The following is a 23,622-nucleotide window of genomic DNA, read 5'->3' on the forward strand; positions in this document are numbered from 1 at the left end:
GTTATACATATTCAAACCACCTTTTAAGTGTTATTTTCTAAAACTTACAAGACCCACTACTATGTATCAAATATGAAAGAATCACATTTCAACCATACTTCAACCATTTCTTCATACAAATGAAGAAACCAAGGGGGTAAAGACAAGCAGCTATAGTATAAGTAGAAAAGACTACCAGGCCAGAATCATCATAAGACATAAAAATAATACAATGTACTGAGCAGGATGTTCTCTCATGGCAGCATAGAGACATTGTCATGTATGGGCTAGAGATCCTGGCCTGTGACTGAGTAAAGTAACTGGTACTGATTTTCACTCTTACAGCAAACAATTACAAAACTGGACAAAATACATGGAACAATTCTTTTCAGACATTACACAACAGGCAGTACTGGACTTCTGATTGCTGAGAGAAGGAATACAAATGAGAAAACCCTATGATGACTCTGACTTTTGATTTGTAGACACATTCTATCCACAGCAAAAGCGATGGCCCAAAGAGGAGGAACCCACACACAGCATGATGGTCTTGCTGTGTTGAGTAGGAAATCTGAGTTCAGGGAGCCTAAATAATTGAAATTTTGGGGGCAGAATCCTAAAGAAGAGGGAGCTATGTAGAGAACGAGCTCTAAGTTAGAGTTTGTTTAGACTTTGGCATAAAAGCTGCATTGCAAACTGGGGTGAGATTCCATAAGGCCAGGAAAAGTACAACTAATGGGAAAAGAACAACTAACAGGCAATTGTAAGCTAAACAATTCCTAGAGTTCATAGAGGGCTGGCAAACACTTGAGCTTCAACCAGCCAGAATGGTGATACTCAGCATTCAAGGAAGACCTTGAAAAGAGCAAAGAGTAAAAGCTACTCCAGATAGGCCAAGAAAGATTTTTAAAAAGACTTAAATATATCAAGCTGATCCATAGGTAACTTAACTGCCCAACAAAACAAAAACTGGACACTATAAAGGAAGACAACAAAATCATGCAATCAACAATTTAACACCACACATCGAGCATCCAATAAGAAATAACTAGTACGTGACACAGGAAAATATGACCCATAACCAGAAGAAATAGTAATCAAAAGAAACAGACCCAGAAATGTTGGAGATAATGCAATTAGCAGGCAGGCACTTAAAAACAGTGAATATAAATATGTTCAAGATTTTAAAGCAGCAGTTGGCAACTTCAGCCCAAAGGCCAAATTCGGCTTACCACCAATTTCATATATTTTTCAAGAATACAGCTCTGTGCATTCATTTACATACTGTCTCTGGCTAACTCTGGTACGATGACAAAACTGAGTAGCCACAATAGAGACTCTATGGGCTACAAGGTCTAAAATATCTACTGTACGGCCTTTTTCAGAAGCAGTTTGCTGATCCCTGATTTAAAGGAAAACATAAAAACAATGAGGAAAGACATGGAAAGTATTAAAAATAACAAAATGGAACTTCTAGAGCTAAAAATATCTGAATAGAAAAACTCATCAAATAATCAACAGATTAGACACTGCAGAAGAAAATATTAGAGAACTTGAAGACTGGGCAATAGAAAGTATTCAAACTAAAGGACACCGAGAGTAAAGGCTATGAAAGAAATGAACCTCAGTAACCTATGGAATAATACCAATCAGTCTAATATACATGTAGTTGGAATCCCAGAAAGAGAAGAAAGGGGAGTGTGTGCATGTGTGTGGGAGGGTTGTGTGCAGAAAAATACTTGAAAGAGTAGCCAAATATTTTCAAGATTTGATAAAAAACGTAAATCCATCAACTCACAGATCTAAGAAACCCAACAAACCTCAGTCAGAATCAACAGAAAGAAAATAAAACATATAATAAAACTTCTAAAAATCATAATGACATCATAATAAAATTGTAATAACTCAGTAATAACAAGAAAATCTTAAGCAATCAGAGGGGATAGAAATAACACTATCTACAGGGAAATACAGATAAGATTTCCTATCAGATATAACGCAAACAAAAATACAATGCAATAACTTTTCTAAAATGTTTAAAGGGAAAAAAAAATCTGTCAATTTAGAATCCACAGAAAATATATTTCTAAAATAAAGACGAAATAAAAACATTTTCAGACAAACAAAAGCCAACAGAATTTGTTTCAGCAGACCTGCACTACAATAAACGTTAAAGGAAATTCTCAGAAGAAAAGACTGATACCAGATGGAAACTTTAATGTACACAAAGAAGTAAAGAGCACTGGAAATATAGACCTTTTCTCATCTTAAAATCTCTTTAAAAAAAATAACTAGTTGTTTAAAGCAAAAAAGATGACACATATAAAAGTAAAATATATGACTACAACAGCATAAAATAAGGGAGAAAATGGAATATAATATCGTAAGGTGGTTGCATTATATACACTCAGTGTATATATAATACAAAAATGCTCAATTAAAAAAAAAAGGTAGGAAAAGAAGAATAAAAAATAGATGGGAAAATAGTTTGACAGTAGACTTAAACCCAACCATGTTTATAACTACTTTAATTGTAAATGGAGCAAACATACAAATGAAAACCAGAGAGTGTCAGACTGGATTAAAAAGCAAAACTCTAGCATATGCTATCTACAAGACATTTTAAACATCAAGATTCAGAAGTAAAAGTAAAGGGATAAAAACGGATAAACTATTTTAAAATAATCATAAAAAAGATGAATTGGCTACATTAATATCAGATAAGGTAGACTTCAGGATAGGGACTTACTAGAGATGAATAAGCATATTTCATAATGATAAAAGGGTTAAGTCTCAGGAAGACAGAACAATCCTAAATGTGTAGGAACTCTAATAACAGACTGTGGAAATACATAAAGCAAAAACTGACAAAACTGAAACAAGAAATAAACAAATCCACAATTATAGTTGGAAATTTCAACACCCTTCTCTTCTTAATTGATAGATCAAATAAAGTGAAAACCACTATGGATATAGAAGACCTGAACAGTGTAAAACACTACATCCAAAAAAAGCCAAATACATATTTAGTATCCATGGAACATTCACCAAGATAGAATATATGCTGGGGTATAAAATGAGTCTCAGTACATTGAAAAGAATGTGCCATGTGGCAAGGTAAACATCAATACAAGGAGTACTGCTTAAAGAAAAATGGCAAAGAATTTCTCCAGTTAAGGACAGTGTCCTTCAATCTTTGTGGTGGTAATCAAAGGGGAATACAGCCCTGACTGTTATTCCCCAACACGAAACTCTAAATTCCCTCGTCAGCAATCAGGTCACTAGCAACATTCACTAACTGCACACATAGCCCCTGAGAGTTCCTAATTACTGCCAATGAAGTTCCCGTTAGTGATAAGGAGGTTAAACTTTGTGATGAAACGTTATACTCTCATCAGAGTGATAGGTTTTAGGGTCCTTTTTGGGGGGCAGAAGTAATTCAGTATAGTCATTCTAAGTGAAGTCAACTCAACAAGATAGTTCAGTTATTTGTGACATATTGAACATCTGGTTCTGCTTCAGTTCAAAGCTTCATGTATCTAGTCTCATGAGTTGCATTACATTATATTTTCCAATGTTCTGATAATGGAATAATTTTGCCTGTCCTGAATAAAAGATGTAGTGCTTGGCCAGGCAAGACTATGTCTGGGTGACAGCAGACCCACACTTAGAGCAGGGGTAAGATTTCTTATAAGAGCAGATACAGGTATTTGTGGAAAAGTATTTTAACTTTTAAAATATTCTCTTTAAATTTTAAGTTAAATTTCTGCAATTTATATTCCTTCATGAATAGTGTAAAAGAGGAAGTTTTAGTGATTGAAAAAAATTAACAGACAATTATATGGGATCAATTTTACTCTAGCTTCAGGAACAATATTAAGAGAAATTTAGAATTAAAAAAAATTATCCTGAAGAGATAAAATTCACTCCTGAAATTACACCACAGTGAAGGTAAGTTCCAGGCAGTGCCCTGACAATACTGCAGTACCTACCTAAGCCTTGAGAAAGAAGTCCTGGTGCTGCAAACACAAATTAGGGTCTTTGTCAGGAAGATGGGGGATCATGGCTGAGTCATTAAAAAAAAAATGTTTTCTGGATTTTGAACTTCACTGTGGATTTATTTTAAGGCCCCACTTTCCAGAGACATTTTTAAAAAAGTAAAAACCTAAAATGGTCATATTAGTTAATTATGAGCCTAATTTAGCCAAGCCTTTTTAATCAAGATGAAGAACACAGTATCACATTAAGAGCGCAGTATGTATATGTATGTTTTTGTAAGGAAGATGAGCAGACAGACTGACTGATCGACAGACAGACATTCTTCCACCCTTGATGGCTTCCTCAGAACTGATAAAACATTCCTAAAGACTGAAGCTGTTTGCATAACATCTGTAATGTCAATTCATAGCCTAATCCATCATCCATACACAGAAGTCAAGTGAGATCCCAAAGGCAAAATTTCCAATTAGTTTTGTCTGGAAAGTTTAGGGCAAAGGTAATAAAATCAAGAATCCTGTGCTGATTCACTGGGAAAACATTTGTTTGCCACACTCCTTCACTAAAGGAACAAAAGGAGTCAGTGCTTAGTCTGGAATGTGATTCATTAGGAGTATCTTGGTGATAAATAAATTAAAGATGACAAATGGTTGTCTGTATGACTTGCAAAACCGTTGTTTTCTTTAAGTCCGACTTTAGAAATGCTTTTGCAAACAGGAACTCTATTCCTCAAATTCTTCTCATCGTTGCTTTTCTCATTATAGTCAGAAAACAACTTAGCTAAGATGATGGTATACAGCAAATCCTTGAAAGCAAGAGTATAAAACTACTGATTCCAAATGGGCACTGAGAAATTTAACTAGTGTTTATATTCTTTTTGTGAAAAAGATCCCAAGTTTACAAATTCAGCCTCTGGTCCCTTTCTATAAAATGCAGTACAGTATGTCAAAAAGCAGTAATCTGGACATTTAGTTAATGTGGGTTTTAGTTTTCTGAAGCTGTTAGTAACTTAATAGATGTAATCAGACTTCTAGCTCACATTCCTCATTTGATGAAAAGTCTAGTAATAATAATTATGATAATGATGCCTGCACAACCCAAATAACAGGACAATATGAGGTTATATAGTCAAAGTAAAACGGTAAGTACAAAATTGCTAACCAAAACAAGAAATGTATAAACTCTGTATCGGTCATGCTCCAAGTTATAAGGACCTATCTTTGAAATCATTTTTATTATATTGAATCAATCCATAAATAAAGACATGTTTCACCTTTCTTATCAAACCTAAGCAACTTTTGATCATAAAGTTGATTTAAATGTCCAGGAAAAATGGACCACATATTTATGGAGCTTTAAAAAAAGGTTATTATAAGTTGTTTCAAATATACATATCCAAGAGAACAGATTTCAGCTAAACTGAGTCTTCTTAGCTTTTATTTAAGCACACATTAATAAATAGTGATTTAAGGGCAGGAAGTTATCCAGTCTGTGCATACCCCTTTTGTTTGGTGAAAACCCAGACTATGTCCTGGAGACCTTGGTTTCTTCTTTGATGTGGTGAGGCTAGTAAGAGTTAATACATGAGTCATTCCTTGGGGTAAGACAGGGCGAAGAGCTGATCATGCACTCATCAAAGAAGGGCAAACAGACCTTTTCTAAGAAGGGCCTGTTGGTCTTCCCGCAAGAGCCCTGAGTCACTGCATGCTTACAGCCAGAGTCATTCTACCTATCCAGAGCAACATCAAGTCACACCAGAACGTTACTGTTGGCCATTTCTTCCTTTTTGTGTCTTACAGAGGGACAGCCAGGTGAGCAATGAAGAAATAATCAGAAGTCACGCAGGAAAAAAAGCAAAAAGGTTGGCTAAAACTTTTTTAAAAAAAGTTACTACACCTCACGGCATTAAACAATTCCTACAATATTTCTCTTTTTGAAACTACTGCACTATTTCATTTCAATCCATATCCACGCAGTTTTCCCAGTAACATTTACTTTAGGCAATAAATAGCCATGAGTCAAAAGCTATAAGAAATGTCTAAGGAAAAAACAGCTAAAGCACTAAATACATACTGTAAAGTACTTCTTCATTAAAGGAAACAGGACGCTATATACAGAGGTGTTTTGTAAATACTTGATAGCAATCAAGATGCCAGATCTTTTAAATGTACAATTTTTACCACGTATTTTAGTGATAAAATAATTGTAAACTTTAAAGCAGAAACTGGCCTCTGAATCTTATACAGGGGCAAATATCTCACAACTAAATTCTTTGTATTTATTTTATAACAAAGAGCCAAATATTTTTTCTTTTAAAATGGTCATAATTAAACAAATGACTCATAGATACCATTCAGATGATAACACCTTAATGTTATAGCTTCTAGTAAAACCTGGTCTATTCTACAATGTAATTAAATAGTTCTAAAACTTTTCTATACCCCAACTGCATCTGGATAGGACAACTCTAATGTTTTGAAATTCCTTCTATTTGATTCCCAAAGGTGGGGGAAATCAATGGTTAAAATACATGCCAAAGAGAAAAGTTACCTGTAAGACATATTCAGCCTTTTATTTATAGTACAATGTTTGCTTGCCTTTTAAAATTGTAAAATGACTGTTGATATTCTTTGTTCTCATTAGAGTTCTTTGTCTAGGAGCTGGGCTTATTTAAAAGGAATATAGGGCTTGTTAAGTCTTTCTCCAGGAAACTGCTCCACCTAGTGTCAAAACTGTTCGTATATCATATTGGAGCTTGTAAATTCTTGCTGCAGGACTCATTCTCTTTGTTATTGTTAAATAGAACAAACTTTATAAATCATTAATGGCATACACAGTTTACAAATGGCTCTTTAATCTTTCGCTTGTCTTGTAACTTGACGAATAATAATGTACGTGCATATTAGGAGCACGTCTGAGATACATTTCTCATTATCAAGTACCCAAGTTCCTGTTTTTGTTAACCTGGTTTACAGAATTACGAATCGTGTTTTTCTAGTAATGGAAAGAATTCTAAGGTGGCTACTGAAATAACCCCACCACTTCTCCCAATTGTTTATAACAATCTAAATTATTTCTCAATCATAAATTATTTCTCAAAACGATTGCAATATTGTAAAAACCAGTATTTAATAACTATACACATCAATGGTTAAAACATAAAATTAGAACCAAATCTTGCTGTCATCAGGCATCTCATTTGAAAAACTTCTACTTTTCTCTTCATGAAAACTGTTTTTTTCCCTTGATGGTTTTCTAGACCACTCAAGTACTTGCACAAATATATTTTCTTCTAAAACGTCATGTTTTTGACAACATAGATAGACCTAGAGGGCATTATGCTCAGTGAAATAAGTAAGACTGAGAAAGACAAATACCATATGATTTCACTTATATGTGGAATCTAAAGAACAAAATAAATAAACAAACAAAACAGAAACAGACTCATAGAGAACTAATGGTTGTCAGAGGGATGGGGGGCTGGGGGACTGGGTGAAAAGGTGAAGGGATTAAGAAATACAAATTGTAGTTACAACATAGTCACAGGGATGTAAAGTACAGCATAGAGAATACAGCCAATAATGTTGCAACAACTATGTATAGTGCCAGGTGGGTACTAGACTAATCGGGGGATCACTGCATAAATTATATGAATGTCTAACCACTATGCTGTTCACCTGAAACTAATATAATAATATTGAATGTCAACTGTAACTGAAAAAAAAAAAAAAAAGATAATAAAAGAACAACAAAAACAAACAAACATCATGTTAAGTGTAACATTATGACCCAGAAAAGAAATAATCCTTTTTTGGCAAATGGATGAATCAAATGCACAACGTGTTATGTAAAAACCCTTAGAAAGCTCAACATGCTGCGTCTGGTGTACCACTGTCAGTCATCTCATGAGTAGGAGCAAGGATCCATAAACTGGAGTAGCCCGCAGATGGAATCAGGACTGCCACCTATAGACTGGAAAACAGTCACATTCATTCCTTTACACACTGTCCCTTGGATGCTTTCTCATTACAAGGACAGATTCGAGGAGTTGTAAGAGAGGCTGATTAAACTGTAAAACCTAATTATTTTCCTTTCTGGGGGTGACAACCTCCCTACGAGAACATGCCTCTCACTAAGGATCTCCTGCATCCCTCTTCAGGAGAGAAGAGTAAACACAAGAAGCGCCTGGTGCAGAGCTCCAATTCCTACTTCATGGATGTGAGATGCCCAGGATGCTATAGAATCACCACCGTCTTTACCCATTCGCAAATGGTAGTTTTTTGTGTTGGCTGCTCCACTGTCCTCTGCCAGCCTACAGGAGGAAGAGCAAGGCTTATAGATGCTTAGCAGCACTAAAAGCACCCTAAATCAGAATGAGCGAAGAACCATCCCAATAAACACATTTTGGATTTAAAAAAACAAAACACCTAATTAATTACTATCTGGCTCTTTACAGAAAAAGTGCTGACCCCTGGGTTGTCTAGCCCTGGGTCAGACCGTTATTAAGGTGGAAATTTTGACTCATCCCAACACAGAGATGCATCAAAGAGGTTAACAGTAGCCATGTTCCCTTCATTAACTTCTTGTTTTTACTCTGAGGATAATTTCCACTAGTAAATAAGCAATCCTGGATCACTTATGTTCCAAATCTTCTGAAAGGAAACCTATGACCATGTTTGCTGAGACTAAAATAAGTTTGCTCATGGATTTCTGGAAATTAAAGTCCAAGAGAAGAATGCTTAGAAGGTACAACCACAGAAAAATCTGTCAGCCACAGAAGTTTTTTTGTGTGGATCTGATCTACTTATAAAAAACAAATGAATGAAATCAGTTAAATCACACTACTTTCCAGGTAAAATTTGTTCATGAAATAGACATCAAACAAAGGATCAAAAAGATGCCTGCATAAGAAATAAAATCATATCCGATGGACATGTGTCCCATTTGGGAGACCACCTCAGGGATGATGTAGCTGCCTGATCTCTGTACAGTACACCTGAAGCTGAACAATACTGAATGCCAACTATAATTTTATATAAATATATATATGTATGCATATTTATATATTTGTATGTATATTGTTACAGGAAGCGGAGTACAGCATTAGGAATAGAGACAGTGGAAATGTAATGGCTCTGTGCAATGTCAGAGGGATAGTGGATAGGGGGAGGGGAGTTCACCCAGTGTGAGGGATATAAATGATAAACGTCTAAGTTTTTCTTTCTCTTGTGCACCTGAAACTAATAAAATAAAATAAAAAATAACAACAAAAACAAAAAAATAAAAAAATAAAATAAATTTAATTAAAAAAAAGAAATAAAATCAGAAGAAGAAACCCAGTTTACAAATGCAATTTAATTTATTTGTTATTTAATAAGGATTATTTCCTTATATCAAAATATAACCTACTTCATTTTACAGATATACTAGAGATTATAAGCGTGTTGGTATACATTAACTAAAAAAAAAAAAAAAAATCACATTTTAAATCATTCATTATGCCTGTTGTTTATCTAAATTAAATTTAAAGCAAAGAGGGGCCAAACCGGTGACTCAGGCGGTTAGAGCTCCATGCTCCTAACTCCGAAGGCTGCCGAGTTCGATTCCCACATGGGTCCTGGGCTCTCAGCCACAAGGCTGGCCAGTTCAATTCCTTGAGTCCCGCAAAGGATGGTGGGCAGCGCCCCCTGCAACTAAGACTGAACATGGCACCTTGAGCTAAGCTGCTGCTGAGCTCCTGAATGGGTTGGTAGGAGCGCGCGTCCTCTGAACCACAAGGTTGCCGGTTCGACTCCCACAAGGGATGGTGGGCTGCGCCCCCTGCAACTAGCAACGGCAAGTGGACCTGGAGCTGCTGCGCCTTCCACAACTAAGACTGAAAGGACAACAACTTGAAGCTGAACGGCACCTTCCACAACTAAGATTAAAAAGACAACAACTTGACTTGGGGGGGAAAAAAAAAAAAGAGGTCCTGGAAGTACACACTGTTCCCCAGTGGAGCCCTGTTTCCCTTCTCCAATAAAAAAATCTAAAACTAAATAAATAAATAAATAAATAAATAAATAAATAAAATTAAAGCAAAGACATATTAAATATTTATAAAGCCATGAGTAGATGCAGTTTTATTTGCTGGGGAAATTATAAAGAGGATGTACTGATGTTCAATATGAAACTACTGTTGGACCATTGAACAACACAGGGGGTAGGGGCATTGACCTCCTTGCAAGTCGGAAATCTGCGTCTAACTTTCAACTCCCCTAAAACTTAACTAATAGCCTACTGTTGACCAGAAGCCTTACTAATAACATAAAGTCAATTAACACATATTTTGTGTTATATACTGTATTGTTATAATAAAGCTAGAGAAAACAAAATGTTAAGAAAATCATGAGAAAATACATTGACTGTATTTATTGAAAAAAATCCACGTATAAATGGACCCCACAGTTTAAACCCATGTTGTTCAAAGATCAACTGTATTATGCCAAATAAGAAAAAGCTACACACAGATTAGGTCATTTTTCATTAAGTCACAAATAATACTCAAATGTTAGGAAGAGACTGTTTTGCCAACAAAAGAAATCCAATTATTCTGCTTCCCCCAACCTCCCCCCAGGATCTCTCAAAGATTTTATTCTATTATTACTTTATTCAACGTATTTATTGAGCACCTAGTGTGCACCAAATATTGTTGTAGATACTTGCAAGACAGCAGTCAGCAAAGTAGAAAAAAAATCCCAGGTGAGCCTGTATTATAGAAGCGAAACTTCTATTTCAACAGTTTTTTTTTTAATTTCAGCTGCAGTACTTGCAGGCTCACATACTACCCAATCCCCCAAATCTGAAACCCTTCCTACCGTTACTGCTTTAGATCAGGTAATTATTAACTCTCACCTAGACCACTGCCTTCTAACTGGGCTCCTTACTTTTAGTTGCTTCCCCACCAAATCTACCGTCCACCATGCTGCCTGTTATGTTCCTGAAATAGGTATGTTAATGTTTATTTGAATAACTCTTTGTGACATATAAAACCTAAACTCCCTAAGTCTGACTTTCAAAGCTCTTCACAATTTGGCACCAACCTATTTTTCTCATACAGGTCTTCATTTCATTTCCAAGATATCCTACTTTAATAGCTCTGCATAGACTGACTGCCTTTCCCTCAACAAACCCACCTTCATGAACTTTTCCTATTTTTAATTCCTCCAAGAGACTTCTTCCCTATTTTAAAAGAGTCCCATAACACAATTCATGTATATCACTACAATATTTTCACAATGTCCCGCAGTGTAATTATTTATGGAATATGTATCTTCTGTTCTATCTGTCCAATTCCTATTGTAATTCACATAGTATTTCAGAGTGTTTTACACAGAGTAAACGTTCAAGTTTTTTGAAGTGAACTTAAAATGAATTACTACAGTGATGATCTTATGAAAGAACTCAATTTGTTGAGGATATGTAAGACAGCTCATTGTTCTTAGTCCTAGTTTGAGAAAGTCTCAGAAAAATTAATGTTAATGTAACATTTCTGTTTTTAGGAAGCAGTTAGATACCAATTTAAAACAATTACAGCAGACATTACCCAGATGTACTTAAGGCACAAAAGACTATAAAATTCTAAAACAGAATATTTATTTAAATATAGCACATATAGCAAAGTATGTAATGCATACATCTTAATGAATTATTACAGACACAGGTATCCTCTATCCAGACCAAGAAACAGAAACACACAGTAGAGGGACGCACCCTATTGGTTATCAACCCTAAAGCTGCTGTAATGAAAAAAATCTTCAGTTTGTGAATTCCCACAAAAATACTGACTCAAGTTTTGAATGATATTGCACTGATTCTGTAGATAAACCAGGAAGAACAGCCTTACAATATTCTGTCCTATAATTCATGAACATGATATATCCTCCAGACTTAAGACTTAAGCCTGAGCTTCAGTCTCCAGAAGAGCTGATATATATCTAGTTCCTTACATTCTAAGTGTGATCTCTTAGAACTTACCCAAAGCCTGTGGGTTTATCAGGGCATATCCTTGGCCAGTCTCACCTCTCTGGGTTTCCTCTTTTACACAGATGTTGACCTTGTAATTCTTTACTTTCTTTTTTTAAATCTCTATGATGCCTTTAAACAGATGTTTTTAAATTGTATCAACTTTTTATGACACTTTCATGAGAGAGTTGATCCAAATTGTCTAATCTATCATCACCAGAAATGGAAATATCAGTGATTTTCAACTATTCCATGATATACTGATACATTAAAATCAATTGTGGGGCTGGCCCAGTGGCTCAGGTGGTTAGAGCTCCATGCTCCTAACTCTGAAGGCTGCCGGTTCGATTCCCACATGGGCCAGTGGACTCTCAACCACAAGGTTGCCAGTTCAACTCCTCGAGTCCCACAAGGGATGGTGGGCAGTGCCCCCTGCAGCTAAAATTGAACACGGCACCTTGAGCTGAGCTGCCGCTGAGCTCCTGGATGTCTCAGGTGGTTGGAATATGTCCTCTCAACCACAAGGTTGCCAGTTCGACTCCTGCAAGGGATGGCGGGCTGTGCCCCCTGCAACTAGAAAACAGCAACTGGACCTGGAGCTGAGCTGCGCCCTGCACAACTAAGATTGAAAGAGGGATAGTGGATGGGGGGAGGGGGGGCTCACACAGTGTGAGGGATATAAATGATAAACGTCTAAGCATTGCTTTGTCTTGTGCACCTGAAACTAATAATAATAAAAAAAAAAATCTCAAAAAAAAAAATCAATTGTGGGAAATGTTGCTTATAATTTTGTAAAAATAGCTAAAGCATGTAAATTATAATAATGGTTGCTTTTAAAAGTCAGAGTAAGAATAATAATAATAATCATAATATCAATTATCATTTATTGAGTATCTTACATATACTAGCTACTGAGCTGTAAAGTGTACACGTACTTATTAAATTTATTAATTTTTAAATCTGTTTATTCAACTATTAATGGAAATGATAATAATATGTGCCATAAGGCTGTTTTGATATATTCCTTCTTTTATCTAGATCTTTTTGCTTCCAATAATATTTTAAAACTTTATGTAGAGGCCAAGCACATCTTTCATTAGATTTATTCCTAGAATTTTGCTTTTAAAAATATTATAAATGGTAAATTCTAAAAAATTTCATTCTCTAAATGTTTACTATAGCATGTAGAAATACAATTGTTATGTATATGTTGACCTTATATCCAATAACTATACTCGAAGTTAATGGAAATTATCCCCTCCTCTTTGTAGTTCTGCTAAGTTTTGCTTTTTACATGTTGAGTATATTAGATAAAAACAAATTTAGAACTGTTACATCTTTCTGGTGAATTGAATCTTTTATTAAGAATGGATACATATTATAATTTCCATTTACAGTTGAATAAACTGAGGTTTAAAAATTAATAAATTTAACAAATTTTTACAGTTAGTAATATTTGGCCGGGCATTTAAGCCCAGCTTTTTGACTCTGAATATGCTTACCTCTCATGATAGGGATGAAAGATTGCAGTCCCATAACAAAATTACCTTCAATCCCTTGTATATTTTTGCATAGTAAAGAAAAGGATGAAATTATGACATTATCTCTGAAATTTGGCATGCCATGGGAGCATGTCTGACATGTGAATATATATGTCACAATGGGAAGAAAGGCTGACTGCTAACTGTTAAAGTAACCAATGTACATGGAAAACTATTAAGAAAATATTTCCACTCACATGCATTAACTGGTATTAGCATGTAGGCATTATTACAGATAAATAATAGAATATCCTTCTAATTTAAGTATAAGAGCTGTTTGAGAGTTTCATATTTTTCCAGAATAGAACTTGCAAACACAGTACAGTATATTGGTTGTATTGGCAATGCCACCTAGTGGTAGTCAAATATAGACATACTTAGAAAAAAGTTGATTCTTAACCTCTTATGGGTTAGTCTTTAGAGAATCTAAATATTAGGTTGGTGTAAAAGTAATTGCAGTTTAAAAGGTTAAAAATAATTTCAAAAACTGCAATTACTTTTGCACCAACCTAACAGGTCCTTTTTGTCAGAAAGATACATATTTCCAAAGACACATAACACCATGCATAGTATTTCAGGGAATTAACAGACCTCCTGAAGCTCATCTGTTGACTATTAAAATTAATGGAACAAACTAACCTAGAGGCCCAACTAACTGCCCTTGAGCCTAAGAGAAGGAATCCGTTTACTTTTCCCTTCATCTCTTCCTCTCTGGTTAGTAACCATTATTACTGCATAAATAGTACCTAATTTTTCCTTTGTGGCTAGATACCTGTTCTCTGCAAATTACTAGATTTCCACTGTTCTCAAATCAATTTACAAAATTTGATGGTGGCCCAAACTAGTGATTTATCCTTGCTGACTTTCATTAAATTTAATGTAGGCCAAACACCTACTCTTACTTCTAATGTTTAAATAAATGATGAGGATTTCCAGGACATCTGGATTTAAGTTGTATAACTTTTCAAATATGTCTAAAAATATAAGTGAAATTTTTTATTGATAAACTTAAAAAAATCAAGACAACTTTTCCATTTTAAAGGCAGATATACAGGTACATAATATCTTAGGAAATACAGCAACACTTTTAGATCAGCGTTTAGTTGTACAATGAGTTGCAATTAACTAAATGATACTTCCAAAAGATGTAACTTCCAAACTGGCAAGAACCTAATTGGGAAATTCTGTTTACTTGGGAAAAATTTTCCTATTTCACTTTTAAGCCATGATGTCCAGGAATGAGAACCACAATGAAGAATGAATTAAATCTTTCCCCTTTCTTAAACTTGGTTTCTTTTTCACCTATTTTGCTGCAAATTATTGTCAAAAGGAAGGTTCTATCTCTGATCAGGCTACTCTCTTAACATAGTCACTTGTTTTCTTGACTGAGGAGTTATATGCGTACGTGGTAACGGTGCCCATTTCATCGGCTCAAAAGTGTATGACATAAAAATGTTAACATCACGTCTTCCCAAGTGAGGATTATGTAAAGCCTCATAAAAGAAAGAAGGTATAATTAGGACTTTCCAAACACAATCACATTTCACAGATACAAAACAAAAGGAGTGGTGATCTATTAGGATAAAACCCTGTCAACCATCCATCACCAAGAAAATGTTAAGTTTTTACAATTGAACCCAATTACTTCGAATAGCTTCTTAAATAATAACACAGATCAAGTTTTTAAACCCTTATTTAATTCCACTTTGCCTCTGGTTTCCTGGCTATTTTTCTCTATTCTATAACTGCCAAAGTTCACAAATGGATAGTCTATACTTATTAATGAAATTTTTTATTATGCATTTGCTACTCTACTGGTTATTGACTATCTTGGCTCTTTGGAGGACTACATGAGATAATTCATGTAAAGTGCTCAGCACAGAGGCCAGCACATAGTAAGCATTTAATAAATGTTAACTAGTCTAGCAGTCAAGATAGGCTACAATAACAACCCCAAAATCTCAGCAGCTGACTCTACATATCCATCACATGCTGGCAAATGGAATCAGCTCATCATAGTCAAAGACTCAGGCTCCATCTTGACACAACAGGTAGATGAAAGAGAGTACGACAAATCTTGAGCCTTCTGCCAGGAAGCAACACCTATCACATTTGTTGGTATTTCATTGATCAAAGCAAATCATATAGCCGGAGGTCAATAGGATGGGGTCCCAAAATCTCCCCAGAGGTATGGATACCCCAAAAATGAACATCAAATATAGGTAAAAAAGAACTGACTTCAGCTAGTATTACTTTGATGATAATGACGATGATAATGAATGCTGTTGTTAGTAGTAGTAATAGTAGTAGTTAACTCCCTGCAATCTAACTTCCATTCCAACCAGGCAATTGAAAAATAAACAAAGACCAGTGACATTTCATTTCCCTTTTGTTTGCCTTCTCTGAAAATTATTTTTTGTAAATGCTCATTTTTCTTCATTCTTCCTGTTACACCTAGGGAATCCTGGAAGGAAAGGCTATGTCTAAATGAAAAGATCTAAGAACTAAAGATAATCTGGTCAAATGGAAATGGCATATGCTGGGTGTCTTACCATTTCTTTTTAACATTTACATATTGCTCCCCAAGTCTTTACATACTGAATTTGTTTGCTATATTGGCCTTCCATCCATTTCTGATCACTATTGTCTAAAAAAGTGTTCTTTTGACAAAATCAACACTGATTCATGATAAAAAAAATTTCAGCAAACAAGGAATAGAAGTGAGTTCCGTTAACGTGATAAAAAAATCTGCAAGAAACACACAGCTAACACGATACTTAATGGAGAGAAACCATAGGCTTTTCCACTAAGACTGAGAACAAGGCAGGATGGCCCACTCACTATTCCTGTTCAACATCATACTAGAAGGCCAAGGTAACGCAGTAAGACAAGAAAAAGAAATGAAAGGATACACAAAGTAAGAAAGAAGAAATAAAAGTAAAGTCTTTATTTGCAGAAGAGATGATTATCTATGTAAAAAATCCTAAAGTTATTCAGAGTCTTTTATGGTTCCGTATAAATTTTAGGATTAAGGTTCTGCCATTGAAAGAGTCAGGTGGTACAAAGTTCGGTGAAGCAGGGTCTCAGGGAGTCCCAGGGTGGGGCGAGTGGTGTTCACAAGATTCATGCAGATTCAGACTTGGCACCAGTGCTGAGCCTGAGATCACTCAGCAAAAGGCACAGAGCACGATGATGCCAGTCACTGCCCACATGGGGCCCACAGACCCCCAGGAGTTGTCCAAGAAAGACTGCAGTAAGGGCCAGCCGTCATCTTTTGTTTTCATTCTGCCTGACTTCTCTCAGCAAATTCTTTTTTGGAAATACCCCTTCCTCTCCATACTTCCTGCCACCCCCATGGAAGCCTGCGTTTCTCAGAAGGATTGTCATAATTACTCATCTCTCTCCTACCTTCAATCTATCTCCCACTTAACAGCCAGAATTATATATTCATAAAATGAAGATCTAGTTATTTTACTTGTATTTAATTTTAGAACGTTTAAAATAATTCTAAATGCTTACAAAAAAAAATATCAAATTTACGTAATGCTGAAAAAGTGGCCTGATCGACCCTAGACCCCAGTTTACTGTCAGCAGTGAAAACACAACAAAGCTTTTGTATAGCTTTTATGTATAATGCAACAGTTTCAGATGTTCCTTGATTATATATTCATACCTGCTGAACTCATATAATATACAGAGGGTGCCAAAAAAATGTATACACATTTTAAGAAAGGAAAAAACTATTGAAATTGTAATACTCAATATATATGCTGATAACAGAAGATGAATACAAGTTACGTTTGACTTCTGCAATTACAAGAGGTGCTCAAAGTGGTTACCATCAGCGTCCAGACACTTCTGATTACGGCAAACTACTGCTTGAGCAACAATGACTAAAGTGCCCACTTGGCATACATTTTTTTGGCACACCCAGTATGTAGTACTGAGTATAGTGAGAGAGTGATACCCTTTAAATAGCTCTTGAGGAATTCCTTCTGAACTCGTGAAAAGTCTAACTACACTCCATTAAACCTGCACTCTGATCAATGGCAGAAATAACTACCTAATTTATGGAAGCAAAGGCTTGATTATTTCACTCAAATGAATTTTGTAACAAATGCTTATTTGTATGTTACTAAATCCTTTACTGGATACACAAATCAATGGAACTAAACCAAAAATGATTTCCCATCAAGACATTTTATAAATGTCATTTTATAAAGGTTTCTCATGGACATGAAGAAACTTCCATGTTTCATATTTCTTTATTCTAACTTATTGTGCAATTTATAAACTTTATTAAAATCCCTTTTATGGTTCAGCAGACTCTGTTATCTGTGTTGCTTGTTAGATACTTCCAAATTAATACAAGGCTACAGTGAGTTCCTTAATCTGGAGTAGCATTCTCTATTGAAGAACACAGATTGGAAGCATTTGCAGTGTTCAACTTTATTCAGTAGTTAGTACTGCTGTGACAACATTTCACCTGTTTTTCCTCAATCAAGATCAAGCTGTTTTCAAATATGAAATTGCTCACAATGTACTCAAGTATAGGAATAGCATGAAACAAAGAGAGGCATCCAGGGCACAAAATTCAATGAGGCGCTCACTCATCAACCCCATACTTATATGACCCTGAAAGCACCTATTTAAATTCTGTGCCCTAAATGTCACCCTTATTGCATGCCCTGGTCCTAGCTCTGCTATTATTTCAGTATATTTGTTAATGTCCAAAGGAAAACCTATCTTTTATCTCTCTAATTTCAAGTAAGCACAAAAATATTTTCTAGGAGGAGTACATTTTATACTTTGGTTTAAAAGGATTTAAGAAAGCATTTATGGGCTGGCCCGGTCCGGTGGCTCAGGCAGTTAGAGCTCCATGCTCCTAACTCCGAAGGCTGCTGGTTCGATTCCCACATGGGCCAGTGGGCTCTCAACCACAAGGTTGCCAGTTCAATTCCTCAAGTCCCACAAGTGATGGTGGGCTCCGCCCCCAGCAACTAAGATTGAACACGGCACCTTGAGCTGAGCTGCCGCTGAGCTCCCGAATGGCTCAGTTGGTTAGAGCGCATCCTCTCAACCACAACGTTGCCAGTTCGACTCTCGCAAGGGATGGTGGGCTGCGCCCCCTGCAACTAGTGATGGCAACTGTACCTGGAGCTGAGCTGCGCCCTCCACAACTAAACAACTTGAAGCTGAACGGCACCCTCCAGAACTAAGACTGAAAGGACAACAACTTGACTTGGGGAAAAAAAAAAGTCCTGGAAGTGCACACTGTTCCCCAATAAAGTCCTGTTCCCCGTCCCCCCTCCCCCCAAAAAAGCATTTATTTCTACATATATAATACTTCACCAACTACATTCAATAAGAATACCAAAATAACTATTCAGGTGTGTACATAGGGTTTGAGGATATGAGAGAAGACCCTGTTTCTTGTTTTCTGTTTAACAGAGAAAGTAAACTGTCCAAATTAATTCTAAGCCTTACATGGAATTTTGTGCGTTTAAATAACTTCACTTATTAAAATGACATTTGCATAAGCAAGACAACCATTATTCTAAAATCTGGAAAGAAAAAACATTTCCTGGCTGAATTAATTTAAGGAAACAAAATCTCATTTGCCTAAGGGATTTGTCCCCCTTCTTTTGAAATCTTCAACCAAAGGAAAAACAAAACAGAATTCTAAGTCAAACTTAAAGCACTGGTTTGAGGATGAGAATGCTTCTAAAACACAAAGGTAATCAAATAAAAATCTGAAATAAAAGCACTAATTAAAACAATCTCTTTCAAACTTGCTTATTAAAATTTATTCTTACCAGATAAAGCAGAAAGGTGTGCAGCCCTGTTCCAAGCCCAACAGAAGACAAAATTCCTAAGCCTATCCAGTAGGCATACAAAAGAAACTGTTTCTCTATACGTTGCACATACTGGAAAACAAAAGGGATGAGGTGAAAAAACAAAACCAAAATTCTTAAACAGAAATATAACACTTATCAACTACAACCAAAATAAGGTAAACCAACTAAGTGTCCAATAGGCAAAAAGTATTAAGATTAAAAGCCTTTTGAAAAGGCCTAATTCCTTCAGTAAGTGATAGTAGAGACAGCAAAAAATTCATCTCATTCAAATAAAGATCTTGTTTCTAGACCTACTATTACAATGACATTTATAAGAAAAATGCAAATTACTAAGATAAATATAAGAATAAAAATTTTAAAGATATTTAAAAGTTACAAAAACTTTAAGAACGGTAATAATACACAGTGGTAAGAGGGGGACAGCTATTTATATAATATGTGACGAGAACATATTCTTATTTATCCAAGTAAAAAATGAGAATCAAATTATTTTTGTATATTTAAGACCAAGATGCTTTTCAAAAAAAGAGCAAACTAAAGTCTACTGGGATATGGACTTGTTGAAAGAATACCAGACTTTATAGAGTCTAGATTCCCACTGGCAAGTAAATTCATCAAGCCAGTTCCTGCAAAATCTTAGTAGCACACACAGATTTCTGTAAAATACCAGGAGTGCCAAAAATTGTATACAAGGGGACACTTTTGTCAACGTTGCTCAAGCAGTACTTCACTGTAATCAGAAGTGTCTGGACGATGATGGTAACCACTTTGATCACCTCTTGTAATTGCAGAAGTTAAACATGACTCACCTTCATTCATCTTCTATTATCGGTATATATTGAGCACTATAATTTTAATAGTTTTTTCCTTTATTAAAATGCATATACATTTTTTTGGCACCCTCTATATTTAAAAGAAATGCATTTAAAACTATAAAAACTTCTCTGAGATTAGAGGTAAACTGCTTTAAAATATGAAATGATGTCATTTTAGAACATTATCCTATTGGAATACATTAATGTTTTGCTATTTTAACAAAATGTCCCTTTTTCCCTTCAGTTATGCTGACTATAAGCAAATGAACTTCCCTTTTTATATATATAAAACCTAATCTTCAGGATGAGTATATCTGTTTGGATGGATCACAGGAGTGTATTAAGGAAAATATGACAACTTTGGTAGTAAGTCAAGAATTTGTCCTGCTTTGACTAAACACCTCAGGAAAGTTAAATCCTTGAAGGTTAAAAAGAAATGACAAATACCAAATATAAATGCTGAGCAGCCATGAACTACAACAAGAATATTTTTAATATCTGGCCTTAAAAGTAAGACATTAAGATGTCAGTTATGAGGTAAATTTAAAAAATAAAACCAAGCTTAAATATTGTAGAGGGTAGAAAGTCTACGAAATCCACAATAGTCCCATTCTGAAACTGTCTGGGAATAGGGAAGGCACAGAATGGAAGCAGAGTTGCTGAGCCTCTTACCTGTTGATGTGCTCCTTCGACATAATACGTAGCTATAAGCACAGCAAGCAGCAGTAAAAAACACATCACAATGTTTTGACGATGCCATAATCTTAAAAACATATTTAAAAAAAAATAAATGAAATATGTCTCATTTTTCAGGATTCATCGTTCTCAAAACAATTGCTTGTTTGAAGCAATTAGGTTATTTAGCTCAGCTATACATCAGTTCTTTCTGGGATGAGCTCTTTTGTCCTTAAACACATGGTCTCTTGGAGGACTGAGGGGGGTCAAGGGAAGATAGCCAATTTCTTATCATAAACCCCATGGTAGCCTTTCCCTTATCCAAAGACTGATCTTGTTTACACCCAACTTCTAATTGGTAGAGACATTATAATATAATAGAGCACTGGCTTTCAAATCAGAAGACTTGGGTCAGAGTCCCTTAAATATTGTACTTTGAGTAAGACACTTAACCAATCTGATTCTGTTTCTTGTTTTTAATATCATAATAATCATATACTTGTTTTACCTTCTTTGTGGAGTTGCTTTAAGGATCAAACTAATTGGAAAATGTTACAAAATGTTTTATAAACTGTAAATACAGAAAAATGCAGAATATTTCAGATAATAACTTGGAACAACAAGCCGGAAAATGATAAGGCATACCAAAGTTCAACTTGCTTTTTATGATACTGAAATAAGGCTTACAAGTATACTAAATTTAAAGATAGAACATATTTCTTTGGCAGAGTCCTTTCTCATTGGCTCAAACTATCAGTAAAAGTGCCACGTCTCCTGAACCTTGTCCTACTAAAGAATCAATGTATCTACCTTGTTTCCCCAAAAATAAGACCTAGCCAGACAATCAGCTCTAATGTGTCTTTTGGAGCAAAAATTAATATAATACTCGGTCTTATTTTACTATAATATAAGACCAGGTCTTATAACATAGTATGATATGATACAATGTAATATAATATAATATAATATAACATAACATAATACCTGGTCTTATATTAATTTTTGCTCCAAAAGACGCATTAGAGCTGACTGTACGGCTAGGTCTTATTTTCGGGGAAACACAGTAATATACACAGGGTTGAATTCTCCTGAAGGTAAAGCCAGAAGAAAAAAAAAATCTCGTTTTCAGTGTTCTCCTTTGCATAAAAGATTTAACATGAGACAGTAATCCAGTGAGCAAACAACTGTATGTTCCCTTAATTTATTTTTCTTCAAACTATAGAAAGGAAAATACATATGTTCCCATAACAGTCTAAATTTAATTAATCCATTTTGATAGACCAGGTGGCAGGGACTAGGAAACTGTTGAAAATTTCAAAAATTAGTAAATAAGGTTTATATAAAAGGTAATGGAAGATTCTTTACTTCGAGGTCCATTCCTTCAAGATTACTAGGAGTTCCAGAGAAAAATACTGCAAGGTAACGAGTGGCTGTCTCCACAGGACAATATTCTGCCTCTCTTCCCGATCCCGCCTCTTCTTTTCATTCATTGAAGAGGGGTCTGAAAAACATTAGTGCAGAAGATAAAACAAAATGGTCACTTTTTCCAATCACTTTCAAAACTCATCTACCTTCCCATCCCATATTTGAAAGAACGAATATAAACCTCAAAAAACAATGTAGTTCACATTGTGACAATGGGCTAGGTTTTTCTACTCTACTCCTACCATTGTTTATGCAATTATTTCATTGTCAGGACACAAGTTTCTCCTCTTGAACGTCACTGGAATGTTAAATTACTCTACTTTCTGTGAAGGGCAACTTAGCATCCTTTTGTGCAGCAAAGCTGTTTGGAGCTAAAAATGTAAAGGCAAACTACTTAGTTCCAAATACTTACTGGTTCTTGCCACCTACTGGTCACATAACTCTGGGCAAGTTAGTTAACCTTTCTATGCTTCAGTTTTCTCTTCTCTAAAATGAAGACAAAAATAGTACTGATTTCTTAAGGCCAATATAAAGAGTAAATGAGTTAATATATGTAAAGCTCTCAGAAGTCTGACAGTAAGTGCACAATTAAGGTTAATTACTATTGTCGTCATCTATCGAAATTACAAATGCACGTGGAATAGTCCCCACTTATATGCAGTTCACCACCCACGATCAACCTTGGTCTGATATTAAATGAAAAATTCCAGAAATAAGTAATTCGTAAATTTGAAATTATGCACTGCTCTGATTAACGTGATAAAATCTCCCACTAACTGCTCCATCCCACCTGGGACATGAATCATCCTTTAGTCCAGCATATTCATGCTGTATCCACTACCCACCCATTAGTCATTTAGTAACTGTCTTGATTATCAGATGGACTACTGTGGTATCGCAGTGCTGTGTTCAACTAATCCTTCTATTATTTGATAATGGACCCCAAGCGCAAGAGTAGTAATGGTAGCAATTAGGATTTGCCATAAAGTGTATGCACGTGTGGAAAAAACATAGTATATACAGGATTCGGTACTATCCATGGTTTTGGGCATCCACTGGGGGTCTTGGGATGTATCCCCATGGATAAAGGTGGACTACTGTATACCCTGTAATCCAGTAATTCCATTTCTAAGAATGAGTAAGTATAAGGTGAAATGACTTGCACAAGCTTGTTCAATGCAGCATTATTTGTCCTAGCAAAAGATTATAATCAACTTAAATGTTACCAACAGAGGACAGAGGAGTACTAAACTATGGTACATTCATACAAGGAAATACTAAGCAGTCATTATAAATAAATTCTTTGTGTACAGTTACAGCACAATCTCT

General features: G+C 35.3%; 1 protein-coding gene across 2 annotated transcripts in view; it reads right to left on the reverse strand.

Annotated features, from left to right (window-relative positions):
* Nucleotides 1-23,622, reverse strand: part of VMP1 (vacuole membrane protein 1) — a 114,425-nt gene that overhangs the window by 71,797 nt on the left and 19,006 nt on the right. Inside the window, exons 3-5 of one of the 2 annotated variants that reach the window (XM_019736323.2) lie at nt 22,234-22,369; nt 20,866-20,956; nt 19,337-19,447 (exon numbers count right to left, since the gene is read on the reverse strand). In XM_019736323.2, coding sequence (XP_019591882.1) covers nt 19,337-19,447; nt 20,866-20,956; nt 22,234-22,369 — 338 coding nt within the window. The remainder of the gene's footprint in view (nt 1-19,336; nt 19,448-20,865; nt 20,957-22,233; nt 22,370-23,622) is intronic. The other variant, XM_074320404.1, reaches the window with a different exon arrangement.

Source organism: Rhinolophus sinicus, linkage group LG15, assembly GCF_036562045.2.
Source record: "Rhinolophus sinicus isolate RSC01 linkage group LG15, ASM3656204v1, whole genome shotgun sequence".
Classification (NCBI taxonomy): domain Eukaryota; kingdom Metazoa; phylum Chordata; class Mammalia; order Chiroptera; family Rhinolophidae; genus Rhinolophus; species Rhinolophus sinicus.